The sequence below is a fragment of the Malus sylvestris genome, chromosome 11 (genome assembly GCF_916048215.2).
Source record: "Malus sylvestris chromosome 11, drMalSylv7.2, whole genome shotgun sequence".
Classification (NCBI taxonomy): Eukaryota; Viridiplantae; Streptophyta; class Magnoliopsida; order Rosales; family Rosaceae; genus Malus; species Malus sylvestris.
The window spans coordinates 39427918-39454509 of record NC_062270.1 but is presented as its reverse complement, the minus strand read 5'-3'; the positions used below and the strand labels follow the sequence as shown (position 1 = coordinate 39454509).

Genomic DNA, 26592 nt, shown 5'->3' with positions numbered 1-26592 from the left:
TCGGTTTTTTTGTTTTCGATTTTTTGAACTCACCTCTAGAGTAAATTAACTAATTAGGAAAAGCCAAACCAATACAATAAATTTGTAATTCATGTTAGAACAAGGTGAGACGAATCAAAATCACTATAAATATTCGCGCAATTGGGTTGAAGAACTATTTATCTTTTCGTGATACGAGAAACCAAAGAGAAATTAGTCCCATAACAAAAGTAGTGTGTGACTACTCCTAGCTGTGGCAATGGCAGCAGCTCGCGACGGAATGAGGAGGGACTTCCCGCCGTTGTTGTCAACGCTGAACGGGAATGGACGGCCGAGATTCACCATGACCAAAGTCAGGAGCGACGGACGGCTCTTGATTTTCATGGAGGAGGACCAACGCCGGGCGATTGTGAAGCAGCCATCTGAAGAAAAAGAAGAAGCAATCTCTGTGCTTTACAGCTTTGAGAAAGATCAGAACCAGTTGATGGTGCATGATTACTTTAGTTAATTAGAATTTAGATTAGATTAGGTCGGATTAATGAGTGATTTGAGCATGGTTTTTAATAAGTGATTTAAGCATGGTTTTTCTTAATCTTTGAATTAAATAAGATGTATTTTGGAGATTTCATCCGACCAAAATATATATATATATATATATAATATTCAGTTTGTTGTCCTCTTTATTGTTATTTTATTTAATTTTGCATGGCTTTGAACACCAATATCATCTTATTCGCTCTGCAATTTGTTTGAATGTTCGTGTGTTGAGCAAATTGGGACGAAAGTTTTGATAGACTGCCTGATTAGATCAGTCTTTAAAATAGATGAGGAATCAATATCAAGTCGAATAAGATTAAAATAAAATGTATTTATATTTTATAAGAATTGTCATATGAAATATGTCAGACGCTTTACGTAAGTTTTTCTCGTGATTTTTTTTGCATAGACAATTTGGACGCCCCACGATAAATTAAAAAGGTGATGTTGGAACATCCGAGGTCATATTCAATATAATACTTTTAAGTGTTGAAAAGAAACTTACTTCTAACTGACTATATTTATCCTTTCTCTATCTTCTGCCTCGTCTGAGTTGACGCGTATGGAGAAGGATACAGACTGAAGAGTATACACCAGTTGACATGAAATTTTTCTCAAAGTGCGAAGAGAGATGGCAATTTGCATGTTGCATTTACTCCATTTGGGCCACGCTAATGTACGTGATAACCCAATCACTTGATTTCTTTTATATGGCGGCCCAAGTTGATATGGAACTTGGACTCTTGGACTTGGCCTAATTGGACACTATTTGCTTCAGTTTCTGATCAATCCGGAGATCATTTCGATTCCATTAGTATTGAGTATTCAGAATATCACATATTGATCAATCAAAAAAGATTCAACAACTAAAAGAAATATTGATTTTTTGGGATCTTTATTTTCTTCAAACGGAATGAACAAAGATAGAATCAGATCGATTCCCTAAATGTCTTTTTGGATATTCCTTAATGTCACGGTTATTCACGAAACATGTAAGCATCTTCTTCAAGAAGAAACCAAAGAATTTACTGGGAATTTTACAAGATTCATTTGTTCTTTTTTCTCTGACAGATTATCAAAACTTCATTTGGGTTTTTTTATTGGAATATTTGTTTTACGTTTTGGGAAATGTTAAGGGGACTTTCTCAAAAGTGGGACTCTCCATGGATTCTTTGCAACTGCATGTTTTTTGCACAATGTCTTATAATATTGCCATGATAAATGACGTTAAACTGTAAGGTGGCAGACAGTTCAAAAATCTCACTTCAAGAGAGTTCCCCATAAACATTTCTCTTTAGGTTTTACTTTCAAACTCCTAGGCCATATAATAACTTATAGGACCTTGTTTTGCATAATTTATGCTTATCGATTGCACAAAATACGATGGTTTGATGAAGAAAATATGTCTTACATATTGAGGACAAAATTTCCCTTTGCAATAGTTGTTACTTGTACCGCACCCTTGATTTATGTATTAAGAAATGAGAAGGATTTAGTTGATTAAAGAGTGAAACTAACATGGGTAGATGATTCACTCATGAATAAGAGTGCACTTGTTGACCAAAATATAAGATAAGACCGCACTCAATGTGGAAGGTTGACTAGATTAATGGTCAAATTAACGAAATGCATACTCATCTATAGGAGCAGAAGATACTTTTAGTGCAGTGATTGAAGGTAATTATGTCCATACATTATGATGCAGATTTGATTCTTACAGACTTTCTTTTCACTAATTAACAATTTACTAGCTGACTCACTTACGCTATTTAATGTTTGGTGTAACAGAATGAAAAGCAAATAACAAAGAAAAGATGGTGTTATACACACACACCTTTTTTTTATCTCTCACACAACCCTATTAATTTATGTCCTTTGATTTACTTCAATTCAAATGTGTGTGGAAGGTAAAAATAGTTTATGGAAGAAAAGAGTTTGACTCCTCAAGGTTAAGGCGGAGTTCATCTTCAAAATACTTTGTGGCCTATTTATAGAACTCTAAATAGCATTTATAGAACTTTATGTTTAGATTGGAACTGTTTATATTATAAATAACTATATATGCAAAGATAATCTCTACAAAAAAATCAATTAAAAATAAGATTGTTTAGTTAATAAATTGTAGCAAATGAATAGATAGTTTGTAAAGCTTTTATTGAACTTGTCAATTGGTTTTTATGAAGTTCAAATCGATGACTAAACGATTTTAATTTTAATTGATTTTAATAGAGATAATCTTTGCGTAGTGATTTATAATATAAAAAGTTTCGATTATAAGCATAAAATATTGTGAGTAGAACACAAGGTATTACAAAAAGAGTTTCTCAATCCTTGAGGATGCAAGTCTTTCTCGTATGGATGGTACCACCCCAAAGAAATCACTCTCAAAATATATTACTTTATAACTCTGCTGTACAATTTGAAGAAGTAAGAAATTGCGAACCAACCAAATCAAATTTCACCTTTTCCTTGGCACGTTTTATCCCCAACAAGCCATGCAGACACTAAATATTCTACTAACTGTAGGAGATAAAAGCAGATCCAAAGCCAAAACCTGCCCTTCCTTCAACAAAGCAAACCCTAAACCTAAACCGTCAAAAGTAAAAGTCAATTATTATCTGTGTTTTTTCTTCATATACGTGGAATTTTCCATAGCCCTTTTGATGGAGAAGTAGTGTTTGTTATCTTGGTAACTTTCTGCTTCACCTGCCTTCTTCTGGTGTTATTTTCTTCAGCACAGTTATCCACTTTTACCACATCAACTCTTACTATATGATGATCTGAAGTTCCCTTGGAAGAAAACACTGAGTATGATCCAGGAACAAATTTGTAAGGTGAATTTGCAGATGCCAATATATAATCGACTCTCGTTCCGTACTTGCATGTTCCCTGCACGCCTGCGTCAAAGTACAAATTTAGGCATTAGAAAACAGTAGTGCTGAAGTGCAAACCAGTTAATAAGTTAATGTTAGGGTTTCGAGTTGGTTTACTTTGGCCTTTGGCAATCATCACTACTGACTCATATTCTCCTTCAAAGTCCTTAGCATCTGTGTATTGCTTGCTCTTCAAGTATCTCATTACTTCAACCTTAGGCCTTGGTTTCCCCATATCCTCATAATACTGCAGCCAAAACAAATTAAAGGGTTGTTAAGTATATAATTTGTACAGTTCTTCTCTGAACATGACGTTTTTTTTTAAAGAACGAATTGCTGAAAATATTGATAGATTAGATGTAAATGACAAAATGGATAGACATGCTATCCATACAAAATCGGTCCTTTTGATAAAAACCGGATGTTCTGCACAGAGAATTTCTGATAATTTGGAAGTGTAATCATGTCTCACCTTTACAATATCAGTCCATCTTTCTTGAGAATAGTCTGACTCATCCAAAGAATTGAGGCCTCCAGCCAAGATATGGGGCTCATTGCTTGATTGGATTATAGCATTGATCTGTCTCATCCTCCAGCTCTCATCAAGATGATCGAGGTGGGTGCAATGGAAGTTTACTTCTCCAGCTTCAGGAACATCAATGGTGGCCTTCAGGACATTCCTGTGTGTCGTTTTCATCAAGCACCCAAAATTCGATTAATCTTTTGCCTTACACGAGAATATTCTAAACTACTTCACTTTACATGATTAAGACTCCAACTCAAATGTAAGGAGTTTGACACATTGTCTTGACTAACTGACCTAACCTAAATCAACATATTTCTGGATGACAAATGATATTCTAAATTATGATCATTCAAGTGAAGACTTGAACATAGATGCAAAAGAGCAACCATCCAAGAGTAACCTACATTCATCTTTATGCCTGATTTTCACTTAAATGAATTTATGAGAAATTAGGTTCTCATCCCTCTTTTTTCAACTCCATTGAATAAAACCTTATTCATTTTCAATTTTTTTTATCAAGGTCCCCTGGTTTTAATAAACGTTATTAATAATTTCAATAATAAAATATTTTACAATGTCATGATATTAAATTTTATTTCTAAAAATATTCATTTAGAGTTAGAAATGTTACATTTGATATATATATTTGTGGCTAAATTTTGTATCATATATTTTTATTTAGTTTGTACCCATTTTAATTTGCAACATTTTTTTGAAATTGTACCAATTTTCCTTTCAGTTTTAGTTTATACCTATATATTAATTTCTTTTTGTGTCCATATTTTTCAAAAATTTTATTTGTACTCTTTTTTTAACCTTTTATTTGTACCAATAATTTATTAATAATGCACCCATTTGTCTTTAAAAATGTACCACTTTGTTATATGTAAAATGTACCCATTGTTTTTTTTTATATAAAATGTACCCATTTTTTCATATAAAACGTACCACCTTTTTTGTATAAAATGTATCATATAAATATTACCAATTTTTGTATGTAAAATGTCATTAATATAAGCAATGACAAATCATGGGCTCTATTTAAATATAATTTATCTTAATGACAAATCATGTCATTAAGATCAATTATAATTTTTATACAAGTATAATTTATTTTTTAATATTTTCAATCCCACAAATCATGGATTTTATTTAAAATCTCATTAATATAAGTAACTGCAAATATCAAATTTTAATTTAAAATTATAATAACCTACATAGAAATGTATTATTGTATTAATTTCAGGAACTTCAATAAAAAAATGAAAACCAAAAAGGTTTCAATTAAAGAATGTTCATAAATAGGGACCACATCCAAAGTCACCTAATGATTTAACTTGGCACTAATCATGATGTTCTCGTTGCTAACAGAAAAGAAGAGTATAATTTTTTTCCCTACCAGTCTTATTATATTTGAATGATTACGATTAAGCTACGTAAACATTTGATGTTGATTTCTTTATAAAGAGATAAAGAAAAAGAGGAGAGTGAAAGAGGAGGGACTGGCCGGGGAGAAAAAAAATCCTACTCCGAAAAAATAAATCACAAACAGTTAAGGAGGAATGCTGCCTTCTCAATCATGCAAAATATATGTCTGAGAGAGGAGGGACCGGCGGGGGAGAAGAAAATCTTACTCCGAAAAAATAAATCACAAACAGTTAAGGGGAATGCTGCCTTCTCAATCATGCAAATTATATGTCTGAGAGAGGAGGGACCGGCGGGGGAGAAGAAAATCTTACTCCGAAAAAATAAATCACAAACAGTTAAGGGGAATGCTGCCTTCTCAATCATGCAAATTATTTAATTAATATAATCCACCTATATCGCAGACTTGCAGGGACACCAATGCGATGCTCACCAAACATTTACTTTTTTAATACTTGTTAACAGAGATATTTCGCTTTCATTAAAAGGGGGCTTAAGGTTAGCTAAGTAGGATTAAGGCCTTCTGAAAAGATTTTCCCATCATTTCAAACCTTTCCCAAAAGAAACCTCATTAGATAATAATGCATGCAATTCTTTCTCTGGTTCCAAGTTCCAATCCATCAAGTACAATCTCAACTAACTTCTCAACCAACAGTTATATTTGTAAACTCGAAATTTTAGGTACAAACGTGTGTTCGGTCAGTTGAAATTGAATGAATGAATGTGGAAGTCACTAGAAAAACCAAAAGATAATATTAAAAAGGCTTTTTATTCAAAATGGTCCCTGAGATTTACATCATCCATAAGTTTGGTTCATGAGATTTAAAATCAATAGAAGTAATCCTGAGATTTTCCACCATCCATGATTTTGGTCCTTCCGCTGAAGCTTTTGGCCGGAAGTTTAGACAATTTTCAAAGCTTCGTAACTCAATCGTTTCTTAACCAAATTCGACCCGTAATATATCAAAATGAAGATAGAAAAGTATAGAATAAGATTATATCTATTTGGAAGCCCAATGGTTGCCGGACATGGTCGTAAAATAGCCTCAAAATTGACTGGTCCGAGGGAAAACTAGAAAACTCGCCGGAAACTGGATAAACTTTAAACGTTCATAACTTCTTCAATACTCAACGAAATTAAGTGATTCAAAAACAAAAATCATACTTCTCGACGAGAAGAAGAGAATGGTACCTTTTTCAATGGCTAAATCTCCATGGTTTGGCCGGAAAAAGGCTCGAAAGTTGCTGACTCGTTTTTTCAACAGCCACTTTCGAGCCATTTTCGGCCAAACCACAACGAGTTAGCCGTTGAAAAAGGTACCATTCTCTTCTTCTCGTTGAGAAATATGATTTTCGTTTTTGAATCACTTGATTTCGTTGAGTATTGAAGAAGTTATGAACGTTTAAAAGTTACCCAGTTTTCAGAGAGTTTCCGGCAAGTTTTCCAGTTTTCCCTCGAACCAGTCAACTTTGAGGCTATTTTTGACTATCTCCGGCAATCATTGGGCTTCCAAATAAAATATAATCTTATTCTACACTTTCCTATCTTTATTTTGATATATTATGGGTCGAATTTGGTTAAGAAACGATTGAGTTACGAAGCTTTGAAAATTGCCCAAACTTCCGGCCAAAAGCTACAGCGGAAGGACCAAAATCATGGATGGTGGACAATCTTAGGACTACTTCTATTGATTTTAAATCTCATGGACCAAACTTATGGATAATGCAAATCTCAGGGATCATTTTGAATAAAAAACCTATTAAAAATTTGCAAATTTGGTAGACAACTCTGCAAAGCACAGCTGTTACTGAGATAATTACAGACCCAGTAAAACACCAAAAGTTTCTACCTACTACATAAAGATATCCCAGACAGGCAATTCAAGCACATAAACAGATAGACCATCGAATTTATTTAGAAAACAGGTTTCAATTCTGAAAGAAATTTTTTAGTGTGCCGAAAATATGATTTAGTATATTGTCATAATAAAAGTTGTTCAATTTTTTTTTTCAAGTATATAATCACTTGTATTATGACACTTGTGTACCGAGCAATAAAAAAATCTCTCCAATTCTGATATGGACAAATATGCCCTGGCCTTTGAAAAGTTACCCAAATAATTTTAGACTGTAATTTGTACTAAAGTTTGGAACTTTATAATAATTGATGACCTTATGAAAGAAAATGAAGGGATAAAAACAAGTGAAAATGTCTTTAAATTTGTTTTTTGTAAAGTTTGGGACCATAAACTTTGCATTCAAATGAAAGATATTTGCTTTGGAATTAGACCACTTTAATTAGTCAACATAAAAGCAGCATAATCATTATCTCTATCAAAAGACAAAAGGATTTTAATGAGAAATTAATAATCCGGCTACAAAACGGACGTTCGTAATTTAATAAACTATTAATTTAATAGACTGTTTTTTTTTTCATCGTAATTTAATAAACTGTTAATATATGGAGAATTTACTTGGTCAAGTTAATAGTTCGGCTATGGAATAGAGATTCATATTTTAACGAATAGACGTTATGCGCAGAGAATTTCTAACCTGAAATCGGTGTCGTCAAAGATTTTGACGATCTTGGACCGCTTAATTGGCCATTTCGACAAAATAGCGTTGCCGTACTCCGGCGCCCAGCTCTCGGCAAAAACGTAATTCATTCCCAACGCCGCCGCCAAGTCAGACAGCGGCTTCATATCCTTCTCCTCCTCCGCCTTCACATCCTGCAGCGCCAAAACATCGGCATCCATCTCTCTCAAAACTTCAAGAACCGTCCGATGACTTGTGTACAAATCTCCATCCGCCGCAGCCCCACTTCTTAAAACTCCAGAAAATCTCACGCTCGACGATCTAAGAGGAGATTTTCCGGTGACCGGAGAAAAAGCATCTTCCTTTGCTCTGCCTTCCGAAAAGCTCAACTGCCGGTTTTTTAGCAGCGAAATCTCGTTATCCGGCAGATTGATAGAAACCCTTAACTTAGATTTCGAGAACTTCTGCTGTTTCGTGAGATTATCCGAATTGTTCATTGAATTCGGATGCAGGGGACTCTGTTTCAGAATGCTCTTCGGACGTTCGCTTCCCGAAGACTTTGTTCGACTAACGTGCTTATGAAGCTTCAAGCTACTACCTCCATTTTCGCCGTCCAAGTTCCCGAATTTCTCGGCTTTCGGAACCGCCGGCGCCATTGAGAAGAGAGCGGCGTTGAAAGTCGCCACTCGAATCGGCCGCTCTGGTTTTGAGTCGGTATTGGGGTGTACTGCCGCCGACGCATGAGTGGCATTCGTTTCATTTTCGGGTTGGGATTTTCTGGAGCTTGTTTTTCCGAACTTTTTGATGACGACTTTGGGGCGGGAACGGCGGCGGGCCGGCCAACGGAGGCGGGAGCAGAGGCGGAGGAGCTTCTTGTTGAGGATTTTTAGCATTGTGGTGGAGTTTTTGTTGGTGGGAGTTTGAGAGAGCGTGGGGATTTTTAAAGGGAGGAATTGGAGAGAAGGGAAGATGCAGAGTTGTTTTCAACTGTGGCTCTGTGAGGGTTGTTTTGGTGTGAGATGAAAATGTTTGAAGGAGTCTTCTGAGAAATGGGTGGGTGACATTTGGCAGTCAACCATAGTCATGATGATTTTACCCTAAGTTAGTCGCACCAATAGCTTTCGTCTTTGCACTTAAGTTTGAATCATTTATTAGCGGTGAAGGGCATGTTTATTTACAAGAAAAAAGAATTAGAATTATTTTGATTTTTAAGTTTCTTGCGTTTACTAAAATATGGGTAACGGAATTATTTGACGCTTTTAACTTTTTTTTGCGTTTACCTACACGCAGGAATTTGAAAAAGTGTAACAAAAAATTTGAAATTCGTAATCAAATACCTAATAATAAAAAATTAGATTAATTAGGAGACTAGTTGATATGATTCCCTTTTCTTACTTCTCTTATGTTTAAACTTTCTGATTCTTTCCTATTTCCATTTTTGTTAAGTAAAAAAGCCCTTAGTTTAATTTATAACACATTTATACTTACTGATGTTAGAAATCGAAATGATTTTGATTTTCAGTTTCCTGGGTACGTTAAAATATGGGTATCGAAATCATTCCAATTTCTAAGCTCTCTTCACATATGGAATTGACGGGATCTAACTTGAAATCCGTAATCAAATACTTGAAAAATCAAGAATCAAATAAACTAGGAGGACTATAGTTCGAATCACATTACTTTTTCCCTTACCCAATTCATGACTTCTATTCGACCAAGTAAATAAACATAGAGTGTAGGCCACTGCTCAAGTTGTTTTAGAGAATAGTAGACACATGTAATAAATAAGAGAATACTAAAGATTCGAGCCATATAATTATGTCGAACTAAAGTACAATAACGAGTTATAACTAAGCCATGCATTATAAAATGTGTGGATTAAGGTACCGTTTGGTATATGGGACGGGACGGGACGGGACAGAACGGGACGAGCCGTTCCGTCCCATGTTTGGTGCGCCTAAAAACTGTGGAACGGGTTGTCCAATGGGACAAAATTTGGCTGATTTTTCGTTCCACATCCGTGGAACACAAATTTATAACATTTTATGACAAAATTTCTCCTTATCTTTTTCAATATTTACATCATCCGTTCCGTCCTGTTCCATCCCGTCCCGTCCCGTCTGCGTACCAAACGGTACCTAAGGTACCGTTTGGTACGTGGGACGGGACGAAACGGAGTGAGACGAGGCGTTCCGTCTCACGTTTGGTGCGCCTAAAACGGGTGGAACGCGCTGTTCTACGGGACGAGTTTTGGATGAATTTTCGTTTCGCCTCACCACCCTGGAACGACTCGTTCCACATCCGTGGAACACAAAATTATAACCTCTTCGTCTCCTTCTTCTTCCTCCTTGTTTCCATCCGAGGGCATCTTTGCTCCCTCTCCATTCCGTCCCGTCCTGTCCCATCCCATTCCGTTCCGTCATGTCCCGTCTGCATACCAAACGATACCTAAGTCATGCATGTGTAAGCATGAAAAAAATCAAATAGTGAAACTGCAAATGACTCATTAAATTAGTTATAGTTTGTTTAATGGTATCTGCTATCCGGATAACTATAGTAATTCTAGAGTTAATGTATATATAAACCCAAACTTTTGAAAGAGATGCATTTATTAGATAAAAGGTCAACATTGGCTCTACCCGTTGATCTAATGATTCATGATAACTCGACGGATCGCACATCCATCGTGCTAGCGATGCATTATTCAAATATTTGCCCTATTAACTTTCGTGGTAGGATAGTAGCCTACCATGGTGGTGATGGGGGATGGGGAATTAGGGTTCGTTTTCGGAGAGAAAGCCTGAGAAATAGCTAACACATCTAAGGAACGTAGCAAGCGCGCAAATTACCTAATCTTGACACGAGGAGGCAGTGAAACAAAAATAACAATATCGGGCTTTATAAGTCTGGTAATTGGAATGAGTACAATCTAAATCTCTTAACGAGGATCCATTGAAGAGCAAGTCTAGTGCCAGCAACCGCGATAATTTCAACTCGAATAACTAATATTTAAGTTGCTGCAGTTAAAAAGCTCGTAGTTGGACCTTGAGTTGGGTCAACTGGTCTGCCTCTTGTGTGCACCTGTCAACTCGTCCCATATTTTCAAATAACTAATATTTAGTTGGCCAAGTTATGCCTCCAATGTTGTTACTTTGAAGAAATTAGAGTGATAAGCAAGATCCCATATTTTTTTTTGTTGAAAATATGTTTTTATTCAAATAGAAACCTAAAAAGCAAATTTAAATTGGCTCTAAGCTTTATAAAAACCAAAATAACCACCACTATAAAAGATTGAATGCATACTTCAAAATGAGATACATCAACTGTATCGTCCGTAATATGTGACATGTTGTACCACGTGATTATATTTAATTCCAATTCCATACAAAAATGTTTCGAGAAGGTGAATCCTACAATCCTATTCCCAACTGCTCCAGGAAAAGAAAGAAATGGTGATGCATTTTTACTATTTGTATATAGCCTGCCTAATTGTTTATTGGACTCTAGAGCAATGTCGTTTTTGGGATTTTGATTAAGATAATGTTAATTATTTTTCAAGTAACGACGTCCAATAATAACCATAGAAAAATAAATGTAAATAATTATTATTTGAAAGAGGGAAGAAAAAATTAATATGAAAATTGAGAACCCGACAACCACAGACCATGCATGCAATGCAAGTAGGATTCTTATTGCGAAAGCCACGTCACCTGAAATCCGGCGTATCCAACTCTCCTGTGCTAGCCTAGTGGGAGAGATTTTTGAATGTATTGGAAATACCCTCCCGTATACCAACTGTAATAATACAATTGGTTGAAAATTAAAAAAATAAAATAAAATTCAACAACTTATATTATGACACTTATTATATCAAATTGTATTCCCAGCACATTAAAAAATTTCTCACCTAATGAGAGCTGGACTGCTCGGAGTGGAGCCCAATATTTTGAGAACGGGGTGGTGTGTAGGGCCCGTGGGCTCCCCTTCTCATCATCATAAAATCTAAAAAAGGCCCATTATTCTTGAAGTATACGTAACGTAATACGTATACATACACATACGAAAAGAACATCACCTTCTTGTTGAACATGTTATGTTGTCAAATTATCGTTAAGCCAATTCTCTTGTTTAATATTCGATGTCAGGTTAATACAATTTGACAAAGTAACAGGTCAAATATTTGACATGGTACATAAATTCTAAGGATCTTGGCCTGACTAAGGAGGGTTCATTTGGAATTATTTTTAAAATGACCGAAATTATTTTTAGAAAAAATGTTTATAGGTTCCAAAATCACTTAAAATAATTCCTGCAACAAGCGCCAGTTATGTGCTTCTTGTAAGATTCACTTCAAATGTTTATCTAAGATCCACTTGTATTTTTACTAAAGATTGACTTCATAAACAATTTCACAAAAAACGCTTTCAAACCAATTTAAAACACTTCCAAATGAATTGTAAGTCTCTTAAGGTGAAATCCTTATATATATGTACGTGTCACCTCATGAGAGGCTAACAAATGAGGCAAGACCTACAAACGAGAAGAACTTACCTATAACTCGGATGCCTTTGTTAAAAAATGTTTTTGGATTCCAAAAGCACTTCAAGTGCTTCTTGCAAGAAGCACCAATTATGTGTTTCTTGTAGGAAGCACTTTAAGTGTTATTCCAAGATTCACTTTAAGTGCTTACCCATAATTCACTTGCATTTTTATTAAAGATTGGTTTCAAAAACATTTTCACAAAAACGATTTCAGCCATTTTAAAAGAGTTTCAAATGAGTCATAAGCATGGAATAAAATATCGAAGATATTAGTTATCCAATGAGTTTTCGTCAAAATATCGCGATATTATCGATAATATTGCGATATTAGCTATAATATCGCGATATGAAATCCAAAAATAACTTAAAATTGTTTGTAAAGTCTTAGTTTTGAAACTAGAGGGATTCGAACCCCTCCCATTTAACTCCTTAACGCCTTAACCACCATATCACTTATGTTGTTGCAATAATATGCCAAAATATTTATATATATGGTTTTGTTTTGAATTCTTTTTACAAGAAACAAATTTGCACATATTCCAAATTTTTTGTGGTATTATATTTTAAATTGTGTCAATTAATTACTTAGTCAATGGCATGTGGTTTTTAATTTTTCTATTTTTTATTTGGTGACTTACATGGTAGGGTTGGAAAAAAATCCCATAAATCCCAAACCAAACCGAAAAATCCCAAACCAAAACCATCCTGAAGTTCGGGAATCCCATCTCGAAAAATACCGAAATTTTCGATATGGGATTGGTTTCCAAATCCCATTTGTTTGGTAATCCCGAAAAATACCGAAGTATTCGGTTTCCTATTGACTTTTGGGTTTTGGTTCTTGAAAACCATTGCCATGGTTGCTGACTACTCTTCACAATACACTTACTCTACACATAGAGATGATGAAGATAGTGAAAAATTTGAACCTCATAGGAACTCTATGTGGTACTAAATCACTCATGTATCTTACCGTGCAATGTATAAAGTGTAAAATATTGTACTAATTCATTATATATAAATGATTATGGTGTGTTTAGACTTCTCTCATTAATTATTACATATTTTCTACACTCACAATGTTTGTCAGCTCGCTATATAATCAACTTGATAATGTTAAATCCATCATGCAATGCATTTCCTTTCAATTTTTTGTGATAAACTAATAGATAATTGACTAAATAAACATCCTGCAAAGTTTCAATTAAAATTTCCAAGTTTTTCTTACAATTTCCGTGGTTTTCATGTAATTTTTATCGATATCGATATTATCCCGATATTTCCATCGATATTTCCGTGTTTTCGAACTACCGATATTTCCGATATTACCGATATTTTCTTCCTTGGTCATAAGCCTCTTAAGGTGAAATTCCTTATATATAGATATATATCACCTTGTGAGCAGTTGACATATGGGGCAATACCTGAAAACGAGAAGAATGAAAATTTTGGCCCAGCCCGGGGCTGGCTAGCTGGCTGCTTTGGGCCAGCCAATTGGTCATTTGGCCCTTTTTTGTCCAGTGGGGGCCATGAGCCCTTTAGCTTAGCACTCAGTTTGAGACGGTTTTCAGGCTATTTTCGGCCCTTTGACCCTCTGGACCATTCGGTTGGAGATTGCCTTACCTACAACTCAAATACCTTTGTCAATACGTGAAAAAGTTAAAATTCATAACAGTGCTTGGTTGATTGCTTAATCTACCGTCACATAAATATCCCAGAATAGAGTTCCCTCCTCCACAAGACACTCCCTTGACTAAGAACGGTATCAGCCTGCAAAATACAGATAAAATGGTGACAATATATCAGAAAAGCCAAGAGTGCTGGACAACAAATGTTGACAAAAATGGAATCCGCATTCTCTGAAAGATGGAAGAATTATTAAATGAGGGTAGGGAGGCACAGGTAATTACATACATGTATGTATAAAAGATTAGGTAAGTTGGGGATTTGTTAATTTATGAATTAAAGGGGTGGGTCTAGCTGGATTTGATGCATCAAGAAAGATGCCGATTGCATGGCCATGGACCCTGTAAGCACTTAGTACGCACCTATGTTTTCAGTAAATAGACAGCTCTTTTCTGATGTCCCCACGTATAATTCTCATCATTCATATCATTCTTTTCCATTTAGATACACTGAAACATAACAGCATTTTCGATGGTTCAATATCAAACAACGTTTTGAAAGGCAAAGATGAAGTCAAGGCATTTTATGAATACCTCGCCTAGGAGAAAGGCTTAAGGTGTGAGGTAAAATCTCACGGGATCTAAAATTATTAATATATATATTATATATATTTATAATATAATCAATAATAGAGTCGAAATCAAACATTATTGTAGAATAATCAACAATCAAGTAAAAAGTTTCTTCACCGTTGGAGAGAAACCTAACCTTAAAAAAAAAAAAAAAAAAAAAAAAAAAAGAGGCCCCAACTAACACCTCAGGCGTCTAGCGAGAGTAGGGCCAGTTTAAGTCTACTCTCGTTAGGCAGAGGCATCTCTTCACTACCCCGCCTCGAAGGCCAGCTAGCTAGGCGCGCCTCAAAGGCTTGTTTTTAAAACACTGATATCAAATAATGCAGTTTTAGGTTTTTCACTTTTGAAAGACGGAAACGATCAGTGAGAATATATATCTGAGTGCCTCCCCTTGTCCTTGTCTCTCCTACGTACAGAGAGAGAGAGAGAGAGAGAGAGAGAGAGAGAGAGAGAGAGAGAGAGAGATGCGTGAATGTGGAATTATTAAAGATGTTCTTGTTGTCTGCTAGAGATCATGGGAAGTAGGGTTTTTCAGTTTTGGTTTTTAGCAGAGGGTCAGCTGGCTACTGGTCTCTCTAACATGCATGTAGGGTTTACCTTCTGGGCACAATTTCATCATGCATATGACATAGCATTGAAGGTGCTGTAGTGGTTTGGTGCCAAACGTTTGGGGTCCGAATACTCCTGGCTCTTTTGAGTTTTGGCATATTTTTTTATGACTTCGGCCGGTTATGTTGCACCGACAGCTCTCGATTTTGAAAACCGGTTCGACATCCAACTAGATCAATTCTGTTACAAAACCGAACGAAATTAGGCAATTACTGAATTTGTGGCAAACCAAGCGGGTCAATCTGGTCGGTTTGGGCTTTAGGGTTTCTTTCGACGATTTAATACTCTAAATTACTTTATTTTGATGATATCGTGTAATTAAGAGGAATGAACATACTATTATGATCAACTGACCTAATTCGAGTCTGCTTAAAATGTTGAAGTTAAACTATAATGAAATTGGCATGACGAAAAAATACATCTCAGTGTCAGATCAAGAAATATATTCAATATTCTTGTGTAAGAGAATAAATATTGATTGGCACTGTATCATGCTATGCAATTAGGAATCCGGACCCTCTTTGTGAGAATCTGGGGATCCGTAAATTGTATCCGTTCATCGTACATCATACGGTTAGAAATTATTTAAAATATTTTTATTTAAAATTAAATATAAGTCGTACTTGATAAAAACTAACTCGTTGTAAGATGAACAAACATGATTAACAGATTTCTAGGATCCTCACCAAAAGGATCCGGAGAGGATCCTGTTGGTGCAATTAGTAGGTAGCTTTTTATGAGAAAATGAACCAATCATTGGCCTATTTATGGCCAGAGCTTTCAATGGTGTACGGATGCTGTTTTTCCCACCTTTAATTTGATGGGTATTTTTAGAAGCCTAATTCACATTGCCAGATGCCCCAAAGATTTGCAGTTTTTAAAAGAGAATGTTATTTGCATTTCAAAAATCTCATTCTATATTTTTTATAAGTGTATTTTTCTTTCTTAATATAGAAAGTTTGAAGTGTAGAATAAGATTTTTAGAGTAATAATAACAATTCCCTTTTTAAATAGTACTAAACATTGAGTGGTGCGGAAAATGAATGGATGAGATTGAAAATAAAAGATTTAATAGTTGTGGAAATTAAATCTAACAACTAAAACACATGTAGCTTTAACAAGGTTCTAAAAGGTGCTAGACGCTAGTCGGGGGGCGGATAAGGGTCTAGTGCCTATGCGGTTTTTTTAATTTGAATTAAATTTATTAAATAACATATAAATAAATGTCTACTTATATTTTAAAAAATACATAATTGTATTGGGATACATAAATTGCAAAATAAAATGTCAAGAATTATTAAGTATTAGAACATATGGAAAACATGGGGCACAAACATATAATGAGTGTTCATCCAAAAATTAAACAATTCTCTTACAATTTGTTGAAAAAATAAATTGCGAAATGAAAACTATCTATTTTTTGTCTACGTGAGAGTCGCGACCTAAGTGAGCTCGATGGGCGCCCATGCAGATCTAGATACCCTTTCTTAATTTTCAAACGCCTAGGGATTAATCGAAACGGTGATCAGCCGTTTAGTGCCTAGGTGGGACATAAGTGGTGCAAGACAGAGACTTTTAAGATAATAACATTAAGTGTTGCGTAGCACTGAAGACACCCAAAATTATGAGTAGTACTCTAAAGTAATTTCATTTTTACGTAGAGCCTACCTCATGCCTACAAGAGCCATAATATTGGACCCAAAATTTCAATCGACTAGAATCACCTTAGCTTTATTAGGTTTTTCTATAGACATCATAATTTTTCCAATTGATTACTTCATCAATGCTCACTATAGGTCCATTGTAGTAACTAGATCATGTATTTCACGTTGCTTGAAGTGAGTGTGCTCTGACAAGGAAGGTTACCGATCGATTTTTTTTTTTTCCAAGGAGGACAACTGATGGCAAATCACAGTTATCTATCTTTTTCGGGGGCTGGGAAGACTCACAGGGCATTTCAGCCCATGATCACAGGTCTGGCTTCCAGACCAGCAACGGGTTCGAATCCAAGACCTCTAGTTTTTAGTTTGAAGGAAACCTCGCGATCCGCTCTTTACCATTAGAAGTTAGTTTCAACGTTTTTGGATGAATCTTCTGCATTTGCTTTCAAATAGTGCAGGTTAAAAAGTGTGGGTGGTTTCTAAAAACGTTGGTTTTGACTTTAGGTCTAAGACGGGATGTCTTCTTCTTTGATACGAGCGTTATTTTTCTGTAAGTAAATAATTTCATAAGAAGGAATTATTAACTTGCTGATAGGAAATTTTGAGGCTTTGAAATATGTAGAGCAGAATTAAACCAAAATAAAGAATAAAATAAAAAGAAAGTCGTCGACAGCAGGGTTCGAACCTGCGCGGGCGAAGCCCAACAGATTTCAAGTCTGTCTCCTTAACCACTCGGACATATCGACTTCGTGTTAATTACCTTCAAATATTGTAAAATACATTAAAAGCTCTATATTTTATCAATTGCTCCCCCATAGGATCACAAAATTCTGTGGCGAGTTGCCGACGATTAGTTTGAATAATCCATAACATTCGAGATATGTCGAAGGTAGAGGTAAATGATTTTTTTTTTTCCATTGCAGGAATAGAAATCCATATTCTAGTTCATCCTGAAAAAAAAATTCTTTATTTCTTCCTTCAAAGTAAATTAAAAAAACTAACGAAAAATCCCAAAAAACTTCCCTTTTAACAAAAAGTTCTTTTTAAAGCTATAGTAAATAGTGACAGGTAAAAGTATAAATGTGATTTTTCGTTAAAAGTGAACAGTACCGAAAGTGTTTCCAATCCAACCCAATTCCGGGCGCCAAACGACATGAAAACTGTAACAATTAAGTTATTTTTATTTGTTTTAGGTCAGAAAAATCAGGTTGAAAAGAAACAGAATGAAGGGGCACTGCAGAAGGCAAATTTCATAAAACGAAAAAACCAACTTCCTACCCTTTACAAACTCTTATGTATCTGTATCTGTATCTGTATCTTTTTGGAGCTAAACCATTTGAACTGTGACCCAGAAGAGAAAGGAGGACAAATTCCCACCATATAGCAGGAATGAGTTTAGCACTGTCTCCTCCATTGATCCGGTCACCGTTCTCGCTAGAAAGTTTACACGCTAAGGATGAGCATGCTGCACATTGATCCTCCGCTGTATCGGGGTCCTACAAGAAGGGCAATCCTTCATTCCTTGTTTCTTGTGAAGCTCATTGCAATTTGCACAAACAACCTGATGTGCACACGGAAGGAACACCACTGACATCTCCTCAGATAGGCACATCACACACTCGCGGTCCTGTCTCAAATCCGGCGAATTCCTTACCTTCTTGGAGCTTGTAGCGTTTTGATTTCCCTTTGTTGCCAGCCCTCTTTTTCTGTCCGACGGGGAACCTCCAAAGCTTCCGGCAGCTCCCCTTCTTAGTGCTGCAATTCTTGAGGAGTCGGACTTCAACTTAAGTTCTGATAACTTGCTCTCGACTTTTCTAATGTCTTCCATATACTCCTGCATATCATATTCTGCGCTCAGTTTGATCCCGTCCTCCTCCAATTTTGTCAAAGCTTCACGTTGTTCTCTTTCTTTTCTTATGGAGTCAGCCTGCGCAAGTATTTTCTCCTTTTCTATCTTCTCCCTTTTCCATCTAGCCTGTAAAATTTAGTAATACTAGTGAGAAATAACAACCAGAACAGCAATGTATATTACCAAATATGCAACGGGCCATAAAATTATACCAGCAAAAAATTGAATAGAAGAAAGCTAGTATTACACGTGTGTTTGCCTCTCTACTAAATTTTCTTTATTTCTTCACTCTGAAAAACTAGCTTCCTTATTAATTATTATGCTCAGTGAGAACAACTGTTGACTTAGCGGCCCAGCAAGCAAACAATTTTCTGAAAAACAAGGCCCCACGATTCTTGTCATGAATTTATGCCCTTGTTCACCAGTATCCCACATGTGAGCTCACAAAACATAATCTTGAAAGGTAACTGTTATATCTACACATTGAAGTTGCATACCTCGATTTGATGATGGACATTTTTTGCCTTGCCTAAATCCTGTTGCAGTTGAGCCACCTTCTTCTTTCCTGTCTCAAGCTCTGCCTGCAATGCGCTCCTCAGCCCCTCCCATACCTGGGCCCTTTTCAGTGCTTTCTGCTCCCTCTCTATTGCTTCCTGGTTACGTGCAACCGACTCTATAGCCATTCTTTTGGCAGCACTCAATTCCTCTTTCAGAGTGGAATTCTCCAACTCAAGCCTACAGAATTTAGAGGTAGCTTTCTCAACCTGGTCAGTTGCATTATTTAATGCATTCTCCAACTCAGAGATTCTCTTCACCGTGTTCTCCTCCAACATTTGTTTCTCCTTTTTAAATTTCTCTGCTTCTGCCTTCTCTTGCCTCAGTATTTTAAGTTCCGGTCGTTCCTTACCAAGCCTATGCGAAACCTGCATGACCTTCTCATTGGCCCAATTAGTCCAGCTTTCTAGTTTATTTTGCAGCTCCTCCAGCCGAGGAACTAGATTCAAAATCAGCTCATCCTTTTCATCTTGCACGACATACTTTCCTAGGGACTTATCATATGGGATGCCAGCACAGTAATCAAGAGGAACAAGATCCTTCAGCTGAGGAACTGCCTTCAAAAACAGCTCATCAATCTCATCTCTTGGGATATCCTTTCCTAGAGACTTGTCATCACATGGCAAGCCAGCACAGCAATCATGATTCTTGGGGGATGCCGGGGTCTTAGCCTTAGGTCCAGATTTCTTTTCCAAACAAGACTTCTGGGAAAGCTTGGGATCTGCGGGTTGCAAGTAAGATATAGGTAATGTTACTGTGCCACCTGTTGCTAGCGAAGCAGATGAAATCTTGGTTGAAGCATGATGTCTTCCATCAGAAGAAGGAATGGTGGCTCCAGCTTTGGCACTTGACTTTGAGGATGCAACTGTTGCTTGTTCTCCGGGAATTTCAGAAGGAGGCTTTAGCCTCTTCTCCAGAACAAAACCACCAATTGTGACTTTCCCCGATTTGAAGCCTCCTCTTTTCCCATAAGCGCTGTAATTTCGATCCATATGGTAGGACTTCTTCCGAAGTGCTGCTAATTCTTTCTTGGTGCGCCCCTTTAGAGCTCCTGACTTTTCTTCAGAGGTAGATGTCTGAGATTTTGATTGGACATTTTCACCAGTGAATCCTAAGCATTTTTCCAGACTATCTAGCATAGATGACAAACTATCTTTCTCAGAAGTTACCTCTTCGGGTGCATGAGAATGTTTACGGAAACTTCCAAATTTGAGTGTTTCAGGAGGATTCTTTTGAGCATGGGCAGGTGGTGGCTTTGAGGAATTTGCTTCGTCTGCCTTTAAGCTTAATTGGGGAGAAGAAGAATCAGAGGATTCTTCAAAACCAAGAGCACTAAATGGATCTCCTTCCGATGTACAGGCTAGCAAAATGTTCAAGTCACATATCAGCAGCCACCACATTGCTTCCGCAACTGATAACAATGGCCTGACCTCCCTAACCACACTGATCATTTCTAGCATTGTGTATTCCACCAGGTGCTGCAAATTAACAAACTGATCATTTGAAGCATCAATATCTTTCTCTGTCTTAAGAAACTCCAGAGTATCACTAACAATATTTTCTAGAGGGTCTTTACCGCCAATGTAAAGGCCACCTCTCGAAACAGCCCTTTCAGCAACCTCCTCACTGTACCCATGTTCAGCTACCTGCTTAATTGCACTCCGGAAAATTGCTTGCAAATAAGACAGCAATAGTTCTTCAAGCTGGCACACAATTGGGTCATCCCAATCTGCACACTCAAAATCTCCCACTTCCACTTCTTCTTTGGGCTGAACCACCCCAGCCTCCGCCGACTCATTGTCACTCAATTTTTGGCATTCCTCCGAAGGTAATTCACTCTGAGAGGTTACAGTTAGGGGCGAACCGGGTTTAGTTGCATTCTCTGGAGAAGGGTCAGCTAATTTTCTCTTGTTCTTACTTCCTGTTCCTAAGGATGCCCCTCGGCCTTTCCGGTTACCACTGTTGACCATTTTTTTCTTACTACGAACAACAAGAACTAACTCCTCAGTATTTTCACCGGTCGATTCTAAATCAATTAACCCTACACGACCCAACCAACAAAACAAATAAATAAACAAAAACTGAGAATCTTGACCAAAAACAATAATAAATAATTTGTCAAAAGAGAAATGTGCAATCATATTCTAAAATATTTCACAATTAATCCCTAAAATTTAAATTCTTCGATTTATCAAATAAATAATCACAAGCAAGATATGCATCCCTCCTTCTTCAAGTTCAATTAAAAATTAACACGAAATACTATCAAATTTCATACCTCTTAGCTACTAAGACGGAACAAATAGGCACAGGAAGCACTTCACCTGAAAGCACTTAAATCGTAAGAAAGTTGGAGAACAAACAGATAACCGCACAACCCAATTAGCTAAACCCAGCAGAAATCAAACAACGCATGCAGCCACACAAGTCCAACTATTGAAATACCAAAACATCACCGACAACCCATTTCTCCAAAAGCGTCAGAAACTTGATGCCCAATTCACAAAACCCACCAAAATTTGATCCCGGTGGGTGCAAAATCTCTAACATACACAGCAAAAGTAAGAACCCATATGAAATAAATAAAAATTGGAACTTTATACCCAAATCGAAGAGGCGTACCGGGCGAGCGCTGCGGTTTTTGGGTCGCCGGAAAAAAAAGTAGCAGCGTAACGATAAAGACGAGGAGAAAGTTGGGGGCGAGCGGCGAGGAGAGAGAAAGTGAGGAGGGAGGGAGAGAGAGAGAGAGAGAGTGAGCTTCCGTAGTGAATATTGAATAAGCGTTTGGGGTTTTGGGTTTTTTATTTATTTTTTTATTTTTTGGGTCAAACGGAGATGGTTTGGTGTAGAGGAGCCACACAGCCAAATAAAATTGATCCTTTGCTTCGCACATGGCATCTTTAGGCCCAATTTTCGCTTTTTATATAGAACAAGTTATAAAATATAGACCCTGTATTAATTAGGGTAGCGATTTTTACACGCATATTATTTTTTTTTTATGAAAAAATTAATGAAAAATTTTGGAAAATTTTGAGTTTTAACGAAAATGAAAAAATAAAGGGTAAATTGAATAGTGCTAAGATTGACTTTTTAGTGTAAAAATATAATTTTTCGTTACAATGAACAATAACGGAAACTTTTCATTTAAGTTTTTTTTTGTTATTCTGCACATTTGTTTTTGTTCGTTAATTTTCTTTTGATTGTCAAACACCAACTTATGCTAATTAACTCAACTCAACCATTTCCCTTTATAATAGTTTACTTCATGCGTTATTTTAATCAGTCAATCCATGTATTTTAATACGTAAATTATTGATTTCCTCTACATTTATTACAACCTTTAATTTAATATACGGAATTAATAAATATATTAATTCAAGGGTAGTTGAGATCGTCCTGGTTTCTTCTCTTTTTTGTTTGTAACTTTTTGATTCATGACTTCACGAATTAAATTGTATTATATAAACGAATATGTTAATGGATTCTTTGGTTTTGTTTGAGTGGATGACTTGGACTTTCACTAACTTGTAGAATGGGAAAACCACATTCAATGTCAATTTTATAATTAGGTACATGCACTTGTGCATTGTTAAGTAACAAATATGAAAGCCAACACTAAATTTTGGATAATTAAATCATGACAAGTTTATAGTTCTTTTATTCCTCCAAATATAATGGAACGAAACGCTAAATTCAAGGTCGAAAATCTCTGTTGTACATAAAAGACCCATTTAGTTAAACGGAAACCCATTTAAGTGTGGATATGTGTGTCATTGTGGTAGTGAGTGATGATGTTTGTGCTTGTGGTGTCGACAATGGTGATATATATGGAGTATTCATGGGCACCAATCTTCAAAATTGTTTTGAGGGACCAAATGAACTTAATTTACAATAAGCATAAGCAAAAACACAAATTTCGAAAGTTAACATTTTGGTAAATGTTAGGTTTTGAGGGACCAAATGAACTTAATTTAAGTAAGCATGAGCAAAAACACAAATTTCGAAAGTCAACATTTTTGGTAAATGTTAGGTTTTGAGGGACCAAATGAACTTAATTTAGAGTAAGCATAAGCAAAAACATAAATTTGGAGAGTTAACATTTTTGATTTTTCACATCCATGTATATCGAGATACAAATTTGGAAAATTAAATGTTATGGAAGCTAAATTTTAAATTATAATTCATAAATTAAATGACGTGATTGCTTATGATTGAATTATTACTTAAGTGTTGATTAATGTGTTTATTTCTTATTAGTGACACATTATTTGATTTGCAAATTTGATGTACCTGACATTACCAGAATAATTAAACGGTATCCCCATTATACACTATTGGATAATGATCATTTAAGGATAGTAATTGCTGGTTTTTACTTTTTGACTTATTTTGTATATTGTTTTAATTGTGGAGTTTAAAAAATATTTGATTTTTTATTAATTTGATTTTAAAAAATAATTTCTTGCAATTATGATTTTGGAATATAATCTCTATTAAGTCCAAATGAAGCAAATCATTTTTTTGATGTGGGTGCATTTACAAAAGAAATGAATTTTCGCATGTAGTCTAATATATTAGTGGATAGAGTGTTTAATTTCTACTCACGCATTCTGGGTTTGAAAAAAAAATGAAATATAAAAAAAAAAGATTGTTATCCTCTGAAAATCAAATTGACAACACCCTTTGATACAAGGCAACAATTTTTTAATAAATAATATTATTTAAACTAAGGGGGTGGGAGAGCGGACTAAGGTTGAGCTAATAACAATGTGATTCAAATTCGCATTTAGTGATAATAGAACCTAAAACCTTTCACTTACACGTGAAGAAGAATACCACTAAACCGTAGTATTAAGTGGTACAATGCAACATTTCTTGTGTCATAATTCATTATTATTTTTAATTTTTAATACAAGATGTGGACAATTGAAGGGTAAAACCGTCATTCTGGTCCAAAGATAAACGGAGGAACCGAATTGGGCACATATGGTGTCATCCTCCTCCTCGGGCTGTTCGGCAAGATTCGGAAAAAAGAGAGAATTTTTCAGAAGCCGGCGAAGCACGAAATGGACGGCCGAGAAACGACTAAAACGTCGTCGTCCAAGGTACGAATATAATCCTCGATCCAATATTTTCACCCTCGTCAATATCTCATCTGATTTTCGTTCGTTGCCGGTGAAATTTTAAAATCGTGGTCTGTTTGGTTTCCGAGAAAACGCGGGAAAATGAAAGAAACTGAGAGGAAAATAAAAGGTTTTTTTTCTTTCATTTATATTAGTAATTTGGGAGCTGAAAGAACATAAATTTAAACTGATTCCAGCTCAATATGATTGCATTTCCAGATTAGTTTGTGCTTGAATTTTCTTTTCATCGGAACCCAGATGGAAAATCTTTAGAAATCGAGCTCGAAAAGGCTCTGCATGTCATTGGGAATTGCTCATCGGAATTGGGTTTCTGAGTTTTTGAAGAATAATTAACTGAGGAATTAGTGCTAATTGACCCAATTCACATTAAATTTTTAATGTCAGTAAAATGTTAAAATTTAGCAAAGATAGAATTATGGAACTTTTGTTAAGAGGGATGGATTATCATATAAGCTTAGATCTTAAATTTTGAAACTTGTTCGAAGCATGCGTGTAATTTATGTGTTAAATGTGCTTCTTCAATTCACTGGCAAGTGATGAGCAATCTGTTGTTTTTACTGCATAAATGTTGTTGAAAGTGTTTAGCTCAGAGATTCGGTGAGATTCTTAAGAAGTTCAGTTTGGAGTAACTGTGATTATAGCACTCATGCCAGGGAGCCTTTAGCAATTAGCGTAGCATGAAAGAGGGTTGGTGTTGGAGTAACTACGATTATTGCATGATGACATGAATTATAGATGAATGCTCATAACGAGAAGCCTTAGGGCTCGTTTGGAAGTGATTTTAAATTGACTGAAAGCGCTTTTAGAGAAATGTTATTGGGTTACTAAAGTACTAAGTGCTTTCTGCAAGAAGCATCAATTATGTGCTTCTTTCAGAAAGCACTTTAAAGTGCTTTTCTAATATTACTTGCATTTTTACTGAGGATTGGTTCCAAAAACATTTTTACCAAAAGCGTTTTCAGCCATTTTAAAAGCACTTTCAAACGAGCTCTGGCATAACATTGAATTGGGGTTGGGATACATTGCGCACTTTCTATTGTGTTCTTATAATTGTATGCTATTTGGTACGTATGCTTCTTTTAGGATTTTGAATTTCATTTCAATGAGTAGTTTGATGAAATGATATTGTTGGGTTTTGCATCCAGTTGTGATTTGGATGACTAAATCTTTGAATGTGCTAAATCCATTTGGATTCTCTTGACAGAAACCAAATATAGGGACAAGTTCGATTGATGTATATGCTGCACAATGTGCAGAGTGCAAGAAATGGAGAGTGATTCATTCAGAAGAAGAGTTTGAGGAAATCAGGAGCAAAATCAGTACGCAACCCTTTTATTGCAACAAGAAATCTGGTGTGACTTGTGACGATGTTGCCGATATTGAGTACAATGCTACTAGGACCTGGGTCATTGATAAGCCTGACCTTCCGAAGACCCCAGAAGGTTTCAAGAGGCACTTGGTGGTTAGAAAAGATTATTCCAAACTGGATGCGTATTATATTACACCCAAGGGGAAAAGATTGAGATCACAAAATCAGGTGGCAGCGTTTTTAAAAGAAAACCCCATGTTTGAAGGCATATCCGCTTCAGATTTCGACTTCGCAGCCCCAAAGGTAATGGAAGACACCGTTCCTGAGATATTTGGTAAAAAGGGTTCTGATAGCAGCCGCAAAAAAATTAAAAAGAAAAAGAATGAGGATCAAAGTGCTGTTATCACTGGTAAAGAAGATGTTGAGTAGCTCATGTTGAAAGATCACCGGAGAAAATTTTGTTGCGAGGTTTTGCTTTGTGTAGAAATGATGTCTCTTGTCCGTCCTGATAGCGCGTTGAAATTTTGATACACTCCAGCCGCGCTCATGCTGGAATTCTGTTGTACTTCAGCTGCTAGGTTGCTCGGATAAATGTCTTCGGTCTATTTCTGAAAGGGATCCGAAAATGATACTTGCGGAGTTGTATTTCTTGTGTTTCCATCGTGTTTTGTTACTTTGGTACTGTTTTATGTAGGAAAATCAATCGAAATGCCCCTAGTTTTTCGATTTTTCGTGTATTCTTTTTCGCATCAAAAGGTTCGAGTGATATGTAGTCTTTGTTTACACTTGTATTG

At 35.9% G+C, this 26592-nt stretch overlaps 3 protein-coding genes and 1 non-coding gene across 7 annotated transcripts; 1 reads left to right on the top strand and 3 right to left on the bottom strand.

Moving 5' to 3' along the window:
• Positions 1–2824: 2824 nt before the first annotated feature.
• On the bottom strand, positions 2825–8893 carry LOC126588419 (uncharacterized). Its single transcript, XM_050253503.1, has 4 exons — positions 7894–8893; positions 3862–4069; positions 3507–3636; positions 2825–3413 (listed from the first exon to the last, which is right to left on the bottom strand). The coding sequence occupies exons 1-4, from the start codon at positions 8766–8768 to the stop codon at positions 3148–3150; spliced, it is 1479 nt and encodes a 492-aa protein (XP_050109460.1). The 5' UTR covers positions 8769–8893; the 3' UTR covers positions 2825–3147.
• An 8712-nt stretch (positions 8894–17605) lies between these two features.
• TRNAS-UGA (transfer RNA serine (anticodon UGA)) lies at positions 17606–17687 on the bottom strand. The gene has a single exon. It is a non-coding gene; the product is annotated as a tRNA-Ser (tRNA).
• A 415-nt stretch (positions 17688–18102) lies between these two features.
• LOC126590153 (putative E3 ubiquitin-protein ligase RF298) lies at positions 18103–22181 on the bottom strand. Of its 4 annotated transcripts, XM_050255682.1 has the most exons (5): positions 21968–22180; positions 21791–21888; positions 21624–21669; positions 19288–21386; positions 18103–18916 (listed from the first exon to the last, which is right to left on the bottom strand). In XM_050255682.1, the coding sequence occupies exons 4-5, from the start codon at positions 21313–21315 to the stop codon at positions 18392–18394; spliced, it is 2553 nt and encodes an 850-aa protein (XP_050111639.1). In that variant the 5' UTR covers positions 21316–21386; positions 21624–21669; positions 21791–21888; positions 21968–22180; the 3' UTR covers positions 18103–18391. The 4 variants fall into 4 exon arrangements, with proteins under 4 accessions (XP_050111639.1, XP_050111637.1, XP_050111640.1 ...); XM_050255680.1 differs by lacking the exons at positions 21624–21669; positions 21791–21888 and having other exon boundaries at positions 19288–20421; positions 20515–21386; positions 21968–22181; XM_050255683.1 differs by lacking the exon at positions 21791–21888.
• Positions 22182–24296: 2115 nt separating this feature from the next.
• On the top strand, positions 24297–26524 carry LOC126589510 (methyl-CpG-binding domain-containing protein 4-like). Its single transcript, XM_050254819.1, has 2 exons — positions 24297–24450; positions 25694–26524. Exons 1-2 carry the CDS (start codon positions 24412–24414, stop codon positions 26225–26227), a joined length of 573 nt encoding a protein of 190 aa, XP_050110776.1. The 5' UTR covers positions 24297–24411; the 3' UTR covers positions 26228–26524.
• Positions 26525–26592: the final 68 nt, after the last annotated feature.

Bases quoted from the DNA above. Each gene is read 5' to 3' on its own strand.
- LOC126588419 (XM_050253503.1), bottom strand. From the start codon at position 8,768: ATGCTAAAAATCCTCAACAAGAAGCTCCTCCGCCTCTGCTCCCGCCTC. The intron at 4,070-7,893 runs GTTAGAAATTCT...AACGACACACAG, and splicing joins TTTGACGACACCGATTTCAG to GAATGTCCTGAAGGCCACCA. The intron at 3,414-3,506 runs GTAAACCAACTC...ACTTTGACGCAG, and splicing joins GATGATTGCCAAAGGCCAAA to GCGTGCAGGGAACATGCAAG.
- LOC126590153 (XM_050255682.1), bottom strand. From the start codon at position 21,315: ATGGTCAACAGTGGTAACCGGAAAGGCCGAGGGGCATCCTTAGGAACA. The intron at 18,917-19,287 runs GTATGCAACTTC...TAAATTTTACAG, and splicing joins ATGTCCATCATCAAATCGAG to GCTAGATGGAAAAGGGAGAA.
- LOC126589510 (XM_050254819.1), top strand. From the start codon at position 24,412: ATGGACGGCCGAGAAACGACTAAAACGTCGTCGTCCAAG. The intron at 24,451-25,693 runs GTACGAATATAA...TTCTCTTGACAG, and splicing joins CTAAAACGTCGTCGTCCAAG to AAACCAAATATAGGGACAAG.